At 41.4% G+C, this 16,383-nt stretch overlaps 1 protein-coding gene across 1 annotated transcript; it reads right to left on the bottom strand.

Moving 5' to 3' along the window:
* Positions 1-2,170: 2,170 nt before the first annotated feature.
* On the bottom strand, positions 2,171-13,031 carry LOC115577766 (tripartite motif-containing protein 14-like; the record flags this gene model as incomplete). The annotated part of the gene is made up of 4 exons (XM_030410655.1): positions 2,171-2,329; positions 5,650-6,165; positions 12,322-12,481; positions 12,865-13,031. Coding segments are annotated over 4 exons (1,002 nt in total), but the record flags the coding sequence as incomplete, so codon positions are not given.
* Positions 13,032-16,383: the final 3,352 nt, after the last annotated feature.

Raw genomic sequence — 16,383 nt, 5'->3', positions numbered from 1 at the left:
GGTCTGCTCTAAAATAATTGGCATCCAGCAGAGGGACTTGGGGTCTTTGTGGGAGAGGCAGGTGGTTCAGAAAGCCAAAGGAATAATTTCCCATTATGGCCACATCCTGTCCTCTGAGTTTACGACGATGCCTTCGGGCCGCCGTTTTATAGCCCCTATTAGGAGGACAAATAGGTATGCCAATTCTTTTATCCCATCTGCTATTAAGCTCTTGAACATGGACAGTGGCAGCCACTATGTGTAACATTGTAAACTTGTGTCCCAGTGTCCCTGTAACTTAATGTGCCACTTATAATTTATTACTTTTTTTACTCTTATTCTTGGTCTCTGTTATTTAGTTGTGCCACTCCACACAATTATGTGACAGTGGCCTAAGTGCCTTGGCCCCCTGGGGATATGTACTGATCTGCATATTAGTGTACTCCCGTTTGTCGCCTTGCTGCTCATTATTATGTCATGGTTGTTGTTTGTGTTTTTCTATGCCAGAACTGCTTGAACTGAATTGCCCCCCGGGGACTAATAAAGTTGTCTGAACTGAACTGAACTGTCACCAGATTACTTTCATACTGATGGAAACTTAAAAATGTGAAGTTTCTGAGGCAAGCAGTTCAAAGATTTCTGAACCATTTGTCTTCAACATTAGTGAAGGGCTGGGAATCCTCAGTAACCATGGTGACCATGCCTCATCCACATCAGTCTTCCCTCCTGATGACAAAAAATGCAGTATTCAATTACAGATGTCATTAATTAGTCACAATTAAAATATAAATTAATGTTGTAGTTGTATGTTTGTATGCCGTCTTATCATTGCATCCTAAAATTGCTTACCTGAGTTTGGTCCACCTTGGTTGGTCTCCTTGTTCCCATGTAAGACCCTATAATGCCTCAGCATAGAGGAGGTGTTGCTGTATCCAAGTTCTTTGGATCACAGACACTTCACCTTTTAAAATACCAGACATGAGAAGAAAGAAATCAGAACAAGGGATATGCTGTGTTGCCACATTTATATTACACTAGTAATTACATACATTATGGGAGATCAGCTCAAATTGTTCCCAGACAGGGAAAATCTTTTCTTTCTTGCAGGTTCCATCATAAAGTCAAATGACACTTGAATAGATCGCAAAGAAAAAACAGAAACTACACAAAATGTGAGGTAACGGGGGACCTCCATTGCATTTCGTTGCCCCTTAAATTTCAAATTGAACGCCAAAACCACAAAACAGTTCCTGAATCAGTCACGTGGTACGGCCGGCTCGTGAGGCTTCGAACAAACCTCGATACACGCTTCACAAATATCTTCCTGGACTACTCGACACAGAAGACACATCACTACACACGCCACACTGAGGAACAAAAGACCGTCTGTGTGGCAGCAGCTCAGCTTTATAGGCTACAGGTGGCTGATCAGGTGCACTGCAGTGGCCCCGCCCCCGGAATGTACCATTTCTGTGGGGGAGTTTGATTCTCTTTGAACAAATCTAGTTCCAGTGCCTCAATTCACTGATTCAATCAATCAAAGCTTTTAAAGTTACTAAAATTTCCTCCCAGTAAAAGGTCTGAACCTCACAAAGTCCAGCTTGTGTCTTACAGTCTTCCCCACATTCAATGTTCAACACTTGTACAGTCATCAACCAGATATTTTACCAGAAGTAGAAGTCGTCACAGGCGAATGAATTTAAGGCCTTTATTTCAAGTTAAAGAAAACAGAAGCCTCAGTATAAAAGCTATAAGAGATGAAAACAGAGCTCAGAATAACATTTTTTACGCTTCAATTAGACATTTCAAGTGAAAACACGTCAACATATTCAGAAAACAGTCAATAAAAAGTGCAAACAGCCTTTTCTCTTTGAATATCTGCTTCTTTTCTTTGACTTGTCTTCCTGAGAGGAATGGGCATGTGATGGTCCTGCCACTGAATTCAATCTTGGCTGAATGGAGTCGGTGCCGTTCTCATGCAGATCTGTAGGTGTTCACCTGTGAGCCTGGAACCAGACGTGTTCTTCATGTTGTTGAAGGTGGAAAAAGCCGACTCACAGCCGTCAGTGGGTCCAAACGTGGTCCAGGTGTGCAGTGCTGCTTTGGTTAGACCATGAAAACAGTGTGCAGCAGCCAGAAAGCAGCAGGTCAGTGGCCTCTAAATGCTCTTCATGCATCACTTCCTCACAGATCAATGAGCTCCAGCTGCAGAGATCCCACATAAGCCCACCTCAACGTCTGTGTCACCTCCTGTGAAAAGTTCTGTGATGAGGAGAGGATTGTGGGTCAGCAGGAGGAGCTGCTGCCCGAGGCTGAAGCTGTCAAAGCTTTTACTGAAGTTTCCATTCAGCTTGTGTATGAAGTCAACACGGGGAGGAACATCTCTCTCAGACTGAGTGTGTTCTGCAGCTTTGGGAAGTGTGTTCACTCTCCTTCAACATCTGCTGTGAGAATGTGCAGCTTCCTGTGGAAACATCTGACAGCTTTCATCCAATGAACCACTGAATGTTTCCGGTCCTGCAGCTTTAACTTGAGCTCATGAAGGTGTGATGTGATGTCAGCCGACACAGCAACCGTCTCCATGTTGTGCTCATCTTGCAGAAACAGTGAAATCTGTGTTGCTGTCTGACTCTTGAGCTGCTCTTGTTCATGACTTCAGCGCACAGAACAGTGTGATGGATGAGACGGTGGTGAGCTCTGAGATCAGGGTCGTCTTCTCTCTTCCCACCATGGCAGGGGCTCCATCTGTGGTGATGAGACCACCTGGTTCAGATCGACACCTCTCTGTCTCAACATCTCCTTTATTGCTGCATATATGTCCTCTCCTCTCGATGTGTCTCAGTGGTGTTACAGACAACAGCTCCTCACAGAGCTCTTTATCATCTCTGGGAAAAGATGGAAACATTTTAGAAACAGGTGAGCATCATCCAAGATCATCTAGACTCTAGATGATCTTGGATGATGCTCACCTGTTTCTAAAAGGTGAAACCAGGTGTTTCTACTGACAGAGGAGATCATTCCGGCTCCGTCTACTTCCTGCTGAGACCCTCAGACTATACAATCTTTGATGATGCTCACCTGTTTCTAAAAGGTTTCCACCTCTTTCATTCTTCCATCCTGAGTATTTTCTAAGTAAAAGTGATCAAACTCTGGTTAAACGTGTCACATCTGTTGTCAGAACGGTAGAAACACTTAAAACAATAAATAACATGAAGTTAACAGTAGAAAAACACCACGTCAGCACAATGAGACAGTTTAATGAATATATACATGATAATACAGACTTGTTTGTTTTGTATTCTAATCAGCTGTTAATATTCAGTTTTTGTAATAAAACATCCTGATAAACAACCTGTTTTTACATCCATCTGTTTATTATGTCACCATGGAAACCATCAGATGAGTTTATGAACACGATCACAGGTTTTTTTTTTTCTTCTCATCATTATAAAAACACATAAAACAACCAGAAACATCAACATGTGAGTGACACACATCTTGTTAAATAAAGCTTCAGAGACGTTTGATTTTACGTCCTGAATGTTTTTCAGGTGAAAGTGTTGAAATATAAAAACTGAAGTTGTATGGAAAGTATGACACGTGTTATTTTCAGAACATCAGTAAACGACAGAGTAAAATAAGATATTTAGATGTTCTGTAGATACGGGTCGCTCCACACCGACTGACCCAGGACCTGCCAGCTCATGTCACACATTCTTTTTAAGGACATTTATGTTGAAACTTTTGTTCAATTCATGACAACTTGTAAAATCCAAATAGTTGTTTTGTCTCAAATTTAACCAAAATCCTGAAATTGAGTTTAGAGAGTCAAAGTTGAAAAATCCACAAGTTAAAAAGTATTTGGAGTTCAGCTGCACGATCACATTCAGTTCATTTAAGTTTCTACATGAAGTGTTTTGGAGAAGCGGGAAAAGTTCTGGATTGTGGGTGAGTTGGCTGGTTGGAACGACCCATAATCACTACATGACTTATTGATTCACACACATGTTGAAGCATTGAACATATTTGGTGAAAACTTAAAACGTTTAACAAAAGAAATGAAGAGAAAATGAATGATTGAATGTGAGTGTTAAACAAATGAGTCACATACAGATTGATGAGAGTCGTCAGGACAGAAGATCTCTGAGTCCCACTGATTCTGTGCTGCCACCTGCTTTCATTTCATCATCAATTCATGTCTCAGCAAACTTTTACACTCATTCTGTTTTGGTTTTATAATCTATTTGTTCCTTCTCTAAAAGAAAACATGTTTCAGCTTTAAGAATATTAAAAACCTGTTTAAAAAAAACGTAATTTATCCTGAAAGAAGTCAGAATAATAAAAATAAAAAGAGGAGTTTAAGTTGTGCTCGCTGTGCTGCAATCACACAGAATAATACTTGTTTCAGATATTTTCTAAAATCAAGTCAAAGTTTTTGTTCTTCACTCGATTTCTGATGCCAGGAAAGAAAGTTTAAAGGAGCAGTCTGTAGTTTAGTTGAAGAAACAACAACAAGCAGACAAAGATCTTCATCAGCTGATCAACAAACTAAATAAACAAACTTTATACTGTTTCACTGTGTTTATATGTGGCGGACCCTGCCACCTCTCTGGCTTCAAACAGTGTTCTGTTGGAAAAATTGTCTTATTACCTCATTAATATTGTAAATATTTGATTTTCTTATATTGAGCTACTTTAGCAGAGGAGAAACATTTCAGTGATGCTGTGCGACATCTTTCAGTCTGATTATAAACTCGTCAGCTGATCGTTTTACAAACAGTCAGATTTAAACAAAAAGGAACAATTTGTACAAGTTTTGGACTCTTTGCTGTGAACATCAACGTTCAGAAGCATCAAACATGAGCTCAAATCTCTTCAGCACTTGTTTAAAAACTTCATCAGGACAGTTTAGTTTGTGATCTCTGAAAGTGTTTCAGTATTTCATCCGGCTCTCAGACTTCCAAACATCTTCAGCCAACCGGGTCAGACAGAGAAAGACTTTTCTCACAGCTGTTTAGTTTCACAGACGAGATTCAAATCCAACAAACGTCCTGAAAATACAGCCGGACTTCAACAGCCACAAAACACTGAGAGAAACACAATGATTGTCATTAAAATGTGTTTTCTTCTCATATAATAATCACCCAGAAATGAACAGATGTTGTGCAGTTTATCACGTCACTACGGACATAATTACATGTGTTAACCAACACCATCAAACTTTTAGTTTCATCATTAGAAACACATGAAACAAGTCAGAGTGTTTCAGGTGGAGTGTCGAGTACATTTGATCAGATTTTACTGTCCATTCACAACTTTGTTCACAATGATTCTTTACAATTAAAGCTGCAGACGAGTCAATGTTTTCTGTTTCTTACATTTCACTAATAGTTCTGGATTTTATTGGAACAAGAGCCAGAATTCAAAACAACACATGACGGAAAGTACAAGTCAACACAATTTCCACAATTTAATGGAAGAAGTTTAAAATGTAAATGAAGAATCTTTTCAATCAGTTTGAATCATTTTGTACAAAGTTGACTGATGAATTTATTACAAGAAGCTGAAAGATTGATGTGACTGTGATCCTGTACAGACTCAACTGTTCAGCACTGACAATGTTTCTGTGACAGGAGGAGACTCTGCACACTAAACACCACACAGACTCACTGAGGAACCAGAACTGGGCCACAAGAGTCCAAATCCAGGATAAAGAGGTTCAGTGAATGTGGTGTTGAAGGTGTGGAGGTGGATCAGTGAGTCAGAGGAGACTCTGTAGAAGGACAGAGTGCCAGCAGGACAGTCCACATACACTGCTACTCTACCAGAGGAGGAGGAGGAGGAGGAGGAGGAGGAGGAGGAGGAGGAGGAGGAGGAGGAGGAGGAGGAGGAGGAGGAGGAGGAGGAAGAGGAGATGTTTGTTCTGCTGTTATTGTGCCTGACAGAGTAACGACCATCAAAGCACCTCAGACTCCAGGACTGATCATTCCGTCCAAACACACAGTCATCACTGCCTCCTTTCCTTCTGATTCTTCTGTAACTCACTGATATAGAAACACTTCCTCTCCACTCGACCTCCCAGTAACAGCGACCACTCAGACCAGTTCTACACAGTAGCTGATGCCACCTGCCAAACCTCTCTGGATGATCAGGATATGACTGATCCTCCTCCACACATGTCATCTTCCTGTTGTTGTCAGACAGTTTGATGTTTCTGCTGACTGTGTTTGTGTCGACTGTGAGCTCACAGGAATCTGATGGAGAGAAAAAGACACAACACAGCTGCAGTTATTAATGTGTCATCAGTGTGATGATGACATCACAGATGTGAATGAGTGATGTCACAGTGTTTTGATGAATGAAAGTAAAAAGACACTCACACTTCCTCAGACCTGGTGTCAACCATCGGACTCCAGCAGGCTCCACCCTGAAAGGAGGAGGGGGGTCAGAGCAGCACATCCTCTTTCAGCATGCAAACATGGACATGACATGACTCTCATACACAGAAACACAATCTGTCCATCAGGCTGCTTCTCCCTGTTCTCCCTGAACCTCTTCACCTCTGCCACTCTCCTCACACACTGAGAGTGAGCCACAGGATGTTGGTGTGTGTGAAAGAGGACCACAACATCTGAGAACACACACAAACCTCCTGTTGGATTTATCACTTCATCTTTATTTTATTGGATGTTGTTGCTGTTTCCTGTGGGCGACCTTACGCTTGCTGTTTGATCCAATGTCAACTTGTGCTTATGTTTCTATATTATAGGACTTTTGTATTTGGACGTCAGAACTTTTGAGGTCCGATTCCTGTTTGAAGCTTGGAGGGCTTTTCTGAATCTCAGCTGCACAGTCTGCTTTTTGTTCTTGCTGTGTTTCTGCTGCTTTGTTTTACTGTGCAAAGAAACAAATACAATTTATACGTAATAAATCAATCAGAAAACATTGGACGTTGGTTCCCGACCTCTGCCACAAAACCAAGTGACAGAGACCCCCAGACTGTTTCCCTCCAGAACCTCACAAGTGTCACTGTTTCTATCAAGTGATAGAAACAGTTTCATGGTTTCATGTGTTGACATGTTCATGTTACTATAGTTTGGTGCTGGATTGATATCTGATGTATATTACAGCAGTAATAGTTACTGTGAGGAGAACTTCATGTCATGTTTGATGCCAAGTCATCAAAAGTGTGGCAGCACTTTATATTAAAGTCTTCAAAGAAAACAGCTCCAAGATGTGCAGAGCTGATCTCACATGGCCCGGTAGCACCACATCACTGAGACCTGAAGAGAAAGCAGGTCGGAGCCACTACGGGTGAAGGAGACTCGGCACGGTGACTTAGTAAAGGTTTCAAACCCAGAACCTGTCTCCACTGATCCATAGTGTCTGTCCCTTTACTCACTTATTGTTCAGTGTGTTAATGAGCAGCAGGATTTGTTTGTTGGACAGGCTGACTGACAAAAGTTTGGACAGGATGAACTTTTGGACCTGATCCACTTCATCCATTAATAAACCTGTTATTCCTGCAAACACAAGATTAGGGCCCGGCTATATTACAGGTTTCAATTTAACAACCAACGTTTAAGACAGAAACAGCTTCCGTCTGTGCTCTCAGGTCTGTGATGGATCAGTGACGCCCCCTGGTGGGTAATTAGCTGAAGTACGCTCAGAGACACTGGAGGACATCAGAGGAGGTTTTAGAATATTTCATGTTGTAGTCAGAGATCGTCTGAAGTGAAGTCTTAATTTCTTCACAATAGAAACTTGAGCACATCTGTTCTGTTAAAATATATATTACATGTCCTTTTTATTCTCAGTGCATGGCTCAGGCTGCATTCACAATGTACATTTATCTTTTTATTTAATTTTCTAAATTCAAATCCAAATTAAAAAATGTCTTTATTAGCACGATGTGAGACAAACATGTGGCCAAAGCAAGAAAAGAAGAACATTGTAGTGTAAAGACTAGTACAGTAGATGAAAACACAACATAGATATAACTGTAACCAAAGCTGACAATAACAGCACAACACTAAATAATACGTGTCATCACATATAAGATGAACAACTGTCAGCTGACTGTCACTCGCTGTCCCTCAGTTTGTGGCAGCAGAACATAGACTGCTGCTGGATCACAGCTCTTTGGGTTCTCCCCTAGTAGGACTGTTCATGTTTCTTCATCTACTGGCTCAACAAAGCCTTTGTAATCTATTAGATGTTTAATATGTAATCTATTACATGTTTAACATGTGTTTCTCTGATATGTTTCTACTTTTCACATGTTGTGAGGAAGTGCTGCTCTGTTGTTGTGTTTTATTGTACAGGCCTGATCTGTATTTGCTCTTTACATCAGCAGATATGAACTAAAACAACAAGGCGTGTACTGAGTTCACTGAGCTTCATGTGAATTGTGCTACTTTGCAAACTGATATCATATAATATTGTGTCTGTCACTTAACAAAGAAACAAGTCAACGTGGTGACTACGTTGTGAGGAAGGACGCCCCATGACACCACAGCCAGCAGCTGTTCTGACTGATGGTATCCTCAGTATGCTGCTAACACACATGAGGCCACTATCAATGGTGGAGGATGAAGGAGTGCTATGTGCACTTTAGAAAACAAACTATATTTTACTTTTGCATTCTTCATGTAACAAATATATTAGAGGTGTGAATCTTCACTGGCCTCACGATTCCATTACGATTCAGCTGTCAACGATTCTCGATGCATCTCAGTGTTCGTCATCCTCAATGATCTATATCACTGCACACGGCTACTGTTCATCATTTAAATTAATCTTTTATTCTGAAAGTCCTTCCAATAATCAGACTACAGCAGTCTGCAAAATAAAAGCTGCATTTTTTCAATCATCAAACAAAACCTGTCTCCATCTGCAGCGTCTTTCATGTTTGTCTACAATAATCTAGTTTTCACATGGCAGCTTTAAGATCCAACATTTACTGACTCTGCTGCAGACACCTCTCTCAGAGTTGGACAGCAGAGTTGACAGCACCTCCTCAGATCTCGGCTGATAAGCTACTGTAACAGTTATTATTCATGGCTGCAGACGTTAGCTTAAGGAGAAAATGACCAACGTGATCAGTGATTGTTGTGAGGCAGAAGTCTCGTCCAGTTCGTGCTTCACAGCAAGTTCATAAAATCTGATGTGTCTCGAGATTAAAAAGATACTCTTTTTTAATCTCTCTCAGATGATCTCTGCCTCCCTCAGACATCCCTCCTACATCAGTAACTTCAGCCGGAAGTCCTCCCACAGTTCAAAGCATGGGAGCAACATTGCGATGAAACTTTATTGTCCAGCTGAGGCCGAAAAATCAACAATCAACATGAGCTGCAGACTCTTGATGATGCTCTGTCTCTGCATCATGATGCATCTTATAATGGAGACATTTCATCACCTCTAATACATTTATGTTGCTTTTACAATTTGAAGTTGAACTGAACAAGACTAAAGAGAAAAATGTAAGAGATTTTTTGTATTCTTTTAATAAAATGCTGGAAATGTAAAAAGCTAAGTCTGCTTTAGTGATTTGATGTGATTTATGGTTTATGAAAATAGTTGTTAGTTGCAGCTCTATAACTTGTGACAACAAACACTACTCTGTGTTGTGTTGGTAGGGAGTGAGTCTCTCTGGTATGTGACAGAGCTACGAGCACGTTGCTGCAGTCACAGTAAAGTGCTGCTGTTATTACTGTAGTCGGACATAAAGTGAGTGGATAGACTCAGTTAGTGACTGAAACCATGTGTTGTTTGCTGCCACAGAAGATAAATTAAAAGTCCATTCATGAAATGTCGTCACGCCATCTTCCTGCATTTAACACTTCCTATAAATCATTCACAATAAAAGTCCTGGATGATGCAGTTATTTTAAAACTTTTATTTTAGCAAAAAAAATATCTGAATATCTGAACAACAGGAGGTGGAGTAAACGAAGCAGATGATGAGGTCTGTTTGTTTTCAAGGTGTTTCCCCGATGTCCTTCTGTCAGTCTAAACCGGCGGATACTCTATAATGATATGGATGCTGTTATCATGTGTAATGATTGAGATCCTGACCCACCAAACATCCTCAAAAGAGACAAAGTTACGTTTTTCATTCTAAATTACATAATTAGATAATTACCATCAATAAACTCGATGCTGTCTGATTCTGTCACTCGCGGGGATGGGGGCTGTGTTCTGGGGTAAGGTTAAGTGAAGTCTCTGTCTGGAGGGACTGACCGTCACAGAGATTTATTTTTCAACACAAACACTTGGTGAGTTAAAGATTTTGTTAAGTGACAGACGCTGTTTTTCAGGCAGAAATGTGATTTAGAGTCGGGAGGACGGACGAGACGACAGACGGGAGGACAGAGGACAGACAGGAGGACAGACGCTTCTCCACGTATAACTGCAGTATTTTTTTCCTCATATAAGCTGCCAAAGACAGTTACAGTTACTATTACGGCTGGGCGATATGGCCTTTTACTAATATCCTGATATTTTTAGGCCATGTCACGATACATGATATATATCTCGATATTTTCCCTTAGCCTTGAATTAACACTTTGATGCATACAATCATGCCAGTATGATGATTCTATGTGTCTACATTAAAACATTGCTCATACTGCATTAATATATGCAGATTTCATGGATTAAAGCAAAAAAAAAAAAATCTTTTGACTGAAATGTTTTTTCGAGCTGTAGCCAAGTCATATTCCCAATTTGTTATTTGTGAAATATGTTACAGGACACGTTACTTGACACGTGCTAAAAAAATAAGATATGATTTACAGCCTCACCCCACACACTGTTCTCTAATGCAGACATCAAGTTTAAATATTTGACCAACAGTGCCATTTTTTTTGCCAAGCTTCCCTCAAGTTTTACTCTTTCAAATAATCAACCATCGATAGAACTTTTCAGTACGCTATTTTTCTACTTCTTCTTCTCATCATCATTATTATTAATTATTATTATTATTATTATTATTATTATTATTATTATTAATAATAATAATGTTTAAAGCGAGCCTCTTATCGTTTAACAGAAAAATACATCATACAAACAGTAACTACAGCAACTTCTGCAGCCATGTCAGTCTGATGGCGAGTTATCACCTTTCTGTCATCACTAACATACTGTTAATAATCAAAGAAGCTCTGAGGCTTTACATTTGTTCTATATGTTATAATACAAGATTTCAGCATTGAGCTACAATCAGGCTACATTCATGATTTTGTACAGTCAAACTAACCAGAAACTTCGCATTGATCACTGTAAAGTTTCAGGGCGTTCCTGTAACCATGGTAACTCATGGTGCCAGAGGGGAGGGAGAGACGCTGAAGCCGTTTACACAGATACACTGCAGACAAAGTCCAGACTATAGTTGTTATTTCACACATGTAGCACACAACAGGAGACTCTCCGTGTCAGACGAGTTCTCACGTGTTGACTAAACTCAAAAACTAATTGGTAACGTAGCAGCGCGACGAGTCCTTGTTAGCTAAGCAGCTAAACGTTAGCGCCGCTCCGTGTTTATATCCCGCCCTGTGTGGGTCACTGCACTGTCATTGGTCAGGCGCACACACGCAGTTAACGATACCATTGGCTGTAGAGTGTGACAATCTGTCAATAAAGCTCAACCAACACTTGTTCTCCTCCGACCTACATCGATCTCATAAGTCGCCTCTGTGAAGTTTGAATGACGGAAATCTGTGGTAGCGACGGAGAACTTTAATCCATGCATACTTTACGTCCTCCCTCTTGTACCCAAACCACTGCCAGACAATGGAGCCTGCGTTGTTTTTCTTGGGAATTAATTCATAGCACCTGCTGCTGCTGCTACCTGAGACCTCTGCTGCTACATGCTGCCGGGCGTATGACGTTGCACGCACGACAGAATGCGATGTACGTAACTAGGTGCATTTGTTTTATCTCTCTGTGCAGAGAGATGAGAGAGAGTGAGAAGTACCTGTAGTTCAGTGTCCGTGACTAAAAGCAACTGCGTGACAATTGAATGTATACTCGAGTATTCACAATATAGTCATTTTCTACATCCCACAGAGAACAAGCCGCGATACATCGAGTATATTCAATATATCGCCCGCCCTAGTTACTATGTTACTTTTGTTTGGTCCTGTTACGTTGCTTTGTGGGACATTTCTCTTTATTGAGTTGAGTGAAGGACCGACATGCGCTGATCAGCACCAGACCAAAATTTCACCCCTCACAGCTTCTGAAAAATTCTCACAGAGGCGGAGAATTGGCGCAGCACTGTGAATGGGGCTACTGACTGTCTGTGGCTGCAGCAGGACTCTACATACCTGAGAGTGTCCAGTCTCCAGCCTGGATCCTCCAGTCGAGCAGATAGCTGCTTCACTCCTGAGTCTCCTGGATGATTGTAGCTCAGATCCAGCTCTCTCAGATGGGAGGGGTTGGAGTCCAGAGCTGAGACCAGAGAAGTACAGCCTTCCTCTGTGATCAGACAGCCTGACAGCCTGCAGACACACAAAACAACACACATCACAGATCAGCTGAGGGTCCTGATAATTCAGTGCACATCTGTGTTTAAGGGTTTAATGTTTATAACATAATTATCAGAGGCAGAATGAAACCATCCCCACATTCCATGTGAATGGGACTTCTGTCACTCTCTCTCAACCCAACCACTTGAGACAGATGGCGGCCAACCACTAAGCCCGGTTCTGCTTGAGGATTCTGTCCGTTAAAAGGCAGTATTTTCTCAACACTGTGTTGAGTGCTTGCTCGTGGGGGACATGATGGGTCTCTTAAATAAATTTAATTATATAAGGAGTATGATCAATACCTGCTCCAATTGTTATGTTACAAAAAATAATGAAATAAAATAATGAATCCTGACCTGAGAGTTTCAAGGACACAGTGTGGACTCTTCAGTTCAGCAGAAAGTAGCTTCACTCCTGAATCCTGCAGGTTGTTGTTACTCAGGTCCAGTTCTCTCAGACTAGAGGACTGGGAGCTGAGAACTGACGACAGAGCTTCACAGCTTCTCTCTGAGAGGTTACAGTCACTCAGTCTGGATAAAGAATAATGAGCAGAACAAGACAGTTATTTCTATTTGGGTCAATAAAAGCACATTTACTGCATTCTGAAGAAACTTCTCCACACTTACAGAGCTTTGTTGGAGGCTTTGACCACTGGCAGCAGCCTCAGAAGAGCCTCCTCTGAAGCAGAGTATTTATTCAGGTCAAACACGTCCAGATCTTTTTCTGATGACAGTAAGATGAAGACCAGAGCTGACCACTGAGCAGGAGACAGTTTATCTGTGGAGAGACGTCCTGATCTCAGGTACTGTTGGATCTCCTCCACTAGAGAACGATCGTTCAGTTCATTCAGACAGTGGAACAGATTGATGTTTCTCTCTGCAGACAGATTCTCACTGATCTTGTTCTTTATATACTCCACTATGTTCTGGTTGGTCCCTGAGATACTTCCTGTCTGTGTCTGCAGACCTCGGACGAGAGTCTGATTGGTCTGCAGTGAAAGACCGAGGAGGAAGCGGAGGAACAAGTCCAGGTGTCCATTTGGACTCTGTAAGGACTTGTCCACAAAACTCTGGAGGTACTGTGTCAATGCAACTTCGTTTTTTCTTGCTTCAGACTCCTGGGAGTTGATGAGATGTGTTGGGTCAGGTTTGTCTCTTAATAGTTTAGACCACCAGGATGTTGACTGCTTTTCTTCTACCGGCAGATTGACTCTGGAGTTGATGAATGTCAGATGGACATGAAGAGCAGCCAGAAACTCCTGAACACTCAGATGGATGAAGCAGAATACCTTGTCCTGGTACAGTCCTCTCTCCTCTTTAAAGATCTGTGTGAACACTCCTGAGTACACTGAGGCTGCTCTGATATCGATGCCACACTCTGTCAGGTCTGATTCATAGAAGATCAGGTTTCCTTTCTGCAGCTGATCAAAAGCCAGTTTTCCCAGAGACTCAATCATCTTCCTGCTCTCTGGAGTCCAGTGTGGATCTGTCTCAGCTCCTCCATCATACTTGACCTTCTTCACTTTGGCCTGAACCACCAGGAAGTGGATGTACATCTCAGTCAGGGTCTTGGGCAGCTCTCCTCCCTCTCTGGTCTTCAACACATCCTCCAGAACTGTAGCAGTGATCCAGCAGAAGACTGGGATGTGGCACATGATGTGGAGGCTTCTTGATGTCTTGATGTGGGAGATGATTCTTCTGGCCTGCTTCTTGTCTCTGAATCTCTTCCTGAAGTACTTCTTCTTCTGTGGGTCAGTGAACCCTCTGACCTCTGTCACCATGTCAACACACCCAGGAGGGATCTGATTGGCTGCTGCAGGTCGTGTGGTTATCCAGAGACGAGCAGAGGGAAGCAGTTTCCCCCTGATGAGGTTTGTCAGCAGCACATCCACTGAGGTGGACTCTCTAACATCAGTCAGGATCTCAGTGTTGTGGAAGTCCAGAGGAAGTCGACACTCATCCAGACCGTCAAAGATGAACACAACGTGGAACTCTTCAAAGCTGCAGATTTCTTTGGTTTCAGTGAAGAAGTGATGAACAAGTTCCACCAAGCTGAACTTTTTCTCTTTCAGCACATTCAGCTCTCTGAAAGTGAATGGAAATGTGAACTGTATGTCCTGGTTGTCTTTGTCTTCAGCCCAGTCCAGAGTGAACTTCTGTGTTAAGACTGTTTTCCCGATGCCAGCCACTCCCTTTGTCATCACTGTTCTGATTGGTTCATCTCTTCCAGGTGAGGCTTTAAAGATGTCTTCTTGTCTGATTGTTGTTTCTGGTCTGTGTGGTTTCCTGGATGCTGTTTCAATCTGTCTGACCTCATGTTCATCATTGACCTCTGCAGTCCCTCCCTCTGTGATGTAGAGCTCTGTGTAGATCTGATTCAGAAGGGTTGGGTTTCCTGCTTTAGCGATCCCCTCAAACACACACTGGAACTTCTTCTGAAGGTCAGATTTGAGTTTAAGTTGACAAATTCCAGAATAACTTCCTAAATAAACACAACAGAAAGTTCAGTAAGTTATCTATGAAGAACATATGACAATTTCCTTCCCCTAAAGTAGCACATATAAACATGTTTTCCATGTTTTTCCTCCATCTGTTGAGACAAACTGTCTCATTGATCCATCATGTTAAATCTTTAGTGAAATCCTCTTACTGCTCTGCAGACAGTCAGCCAGCTCCTCCTGCTTCATTCTCCTCAGGAAGTGAAGTGTGATCTTCAGAAATGCTTCTCTGCTGCTCCTCCTCTGCTCTTCGTCCTCACCGTCCAACACCTCCTCATCACTTTGACTCTCTGAGCATTCTGGGTAATCTGAACTCAGAACCTTCTGGACCTTCTTCAGCTCGTTCTTCACAAAAGTCACAATGTTCTCCTCCAGCAGCTGAAACAGAATATTATGTGAATGACAACATTTAACATCAGATCCATGTTGGACAGATTCACCACTGGTCTGTAAAGTGCAGCATGGAGATTATTGTGAACAGACTGGATGTAAAAGTAGTTGTTGTTCATGTACAGACCATAAATATGGAGTCCAGGTGTGTCTGATGCTGCTGGACAGACGGACCTCTGGGAACCTCTGAGCTCTCCTGGTCGACTCTGTGGAGGAATCATGAAGAATCAGTCACATTGTGTCTGTAAAACTTTGAATCTGATACCAAAAAACTAAATTACTGGTTTGTTTTTCATACAAACTCTATTCTGAAATTTATTTTGTCTGATTTGTGTTACCTGAAAGTCATTTATTGAATATTTTGTGGGTTGATTTTACGTGATTAACGACACAACGGCCTAAATACAAAGCAACTAGTAAATTCATCATTTGTCAATATAAGCTATATTCATGTCAACATGACTTGTGGGAAGAAAAAATATTTAAAGTCTCCGTTAAAATGCTCCATGTGATTTTAGACATATTTGTAAAACTTTATTATTTTTGCGTATTTAATAAATATTATAAAACAGTGAAATGTTCTGCCTTCAGTTCATATCTTTGTCTCAAGTGTTTAAACTATATTTAAGAGATCAAAAAATAAGTTATTTGTTTTTATATATTTTATATCTAATCAGCCGATATATCAGTTATCAGAGTTTTTTATTCCTTAATATGGGTTTTGGTACCGGCCCCATGAAGTCCAGTTGGGTCGGGCCCTTGTAACGTCAGATATAACACACAGCCCTTCCTCTCCTCAGCAGCAGGACTCAGATTTCAGCAGGAGGTGAGTCACTGCTGTTTGTCCACAGGAGGAACACTGTCCTGTCAGAGTTGTTTAGGGACGGACATGAAGAAATGTGAACCTGTCCTTTAATACTAATCCTGCTCTGACCTCCATCATCACTCTGAGAACATGAAGACCATCAGGACAACTGGTCAGACTGGA

The sequence above is a fragment of the Sparus aurata genome, unplaced genomic scaffold, assembly GCF_900880675.1.
Source record: "Sparus aurata unplaced genomic scaffold, fSpaAur1.1, whole genome shotgun sequence".
Classification (NCBI taxonomy): Eukaryota; Metazoa; Chordata; class Actinopteri; order Spariformes; family Sparidae; genus Sparus; species Sparus aurata.
Note: the sequence above shows the minus strand (reverse complement) of the source record. Positions and strands in the feature narration are given on the sequence as shown.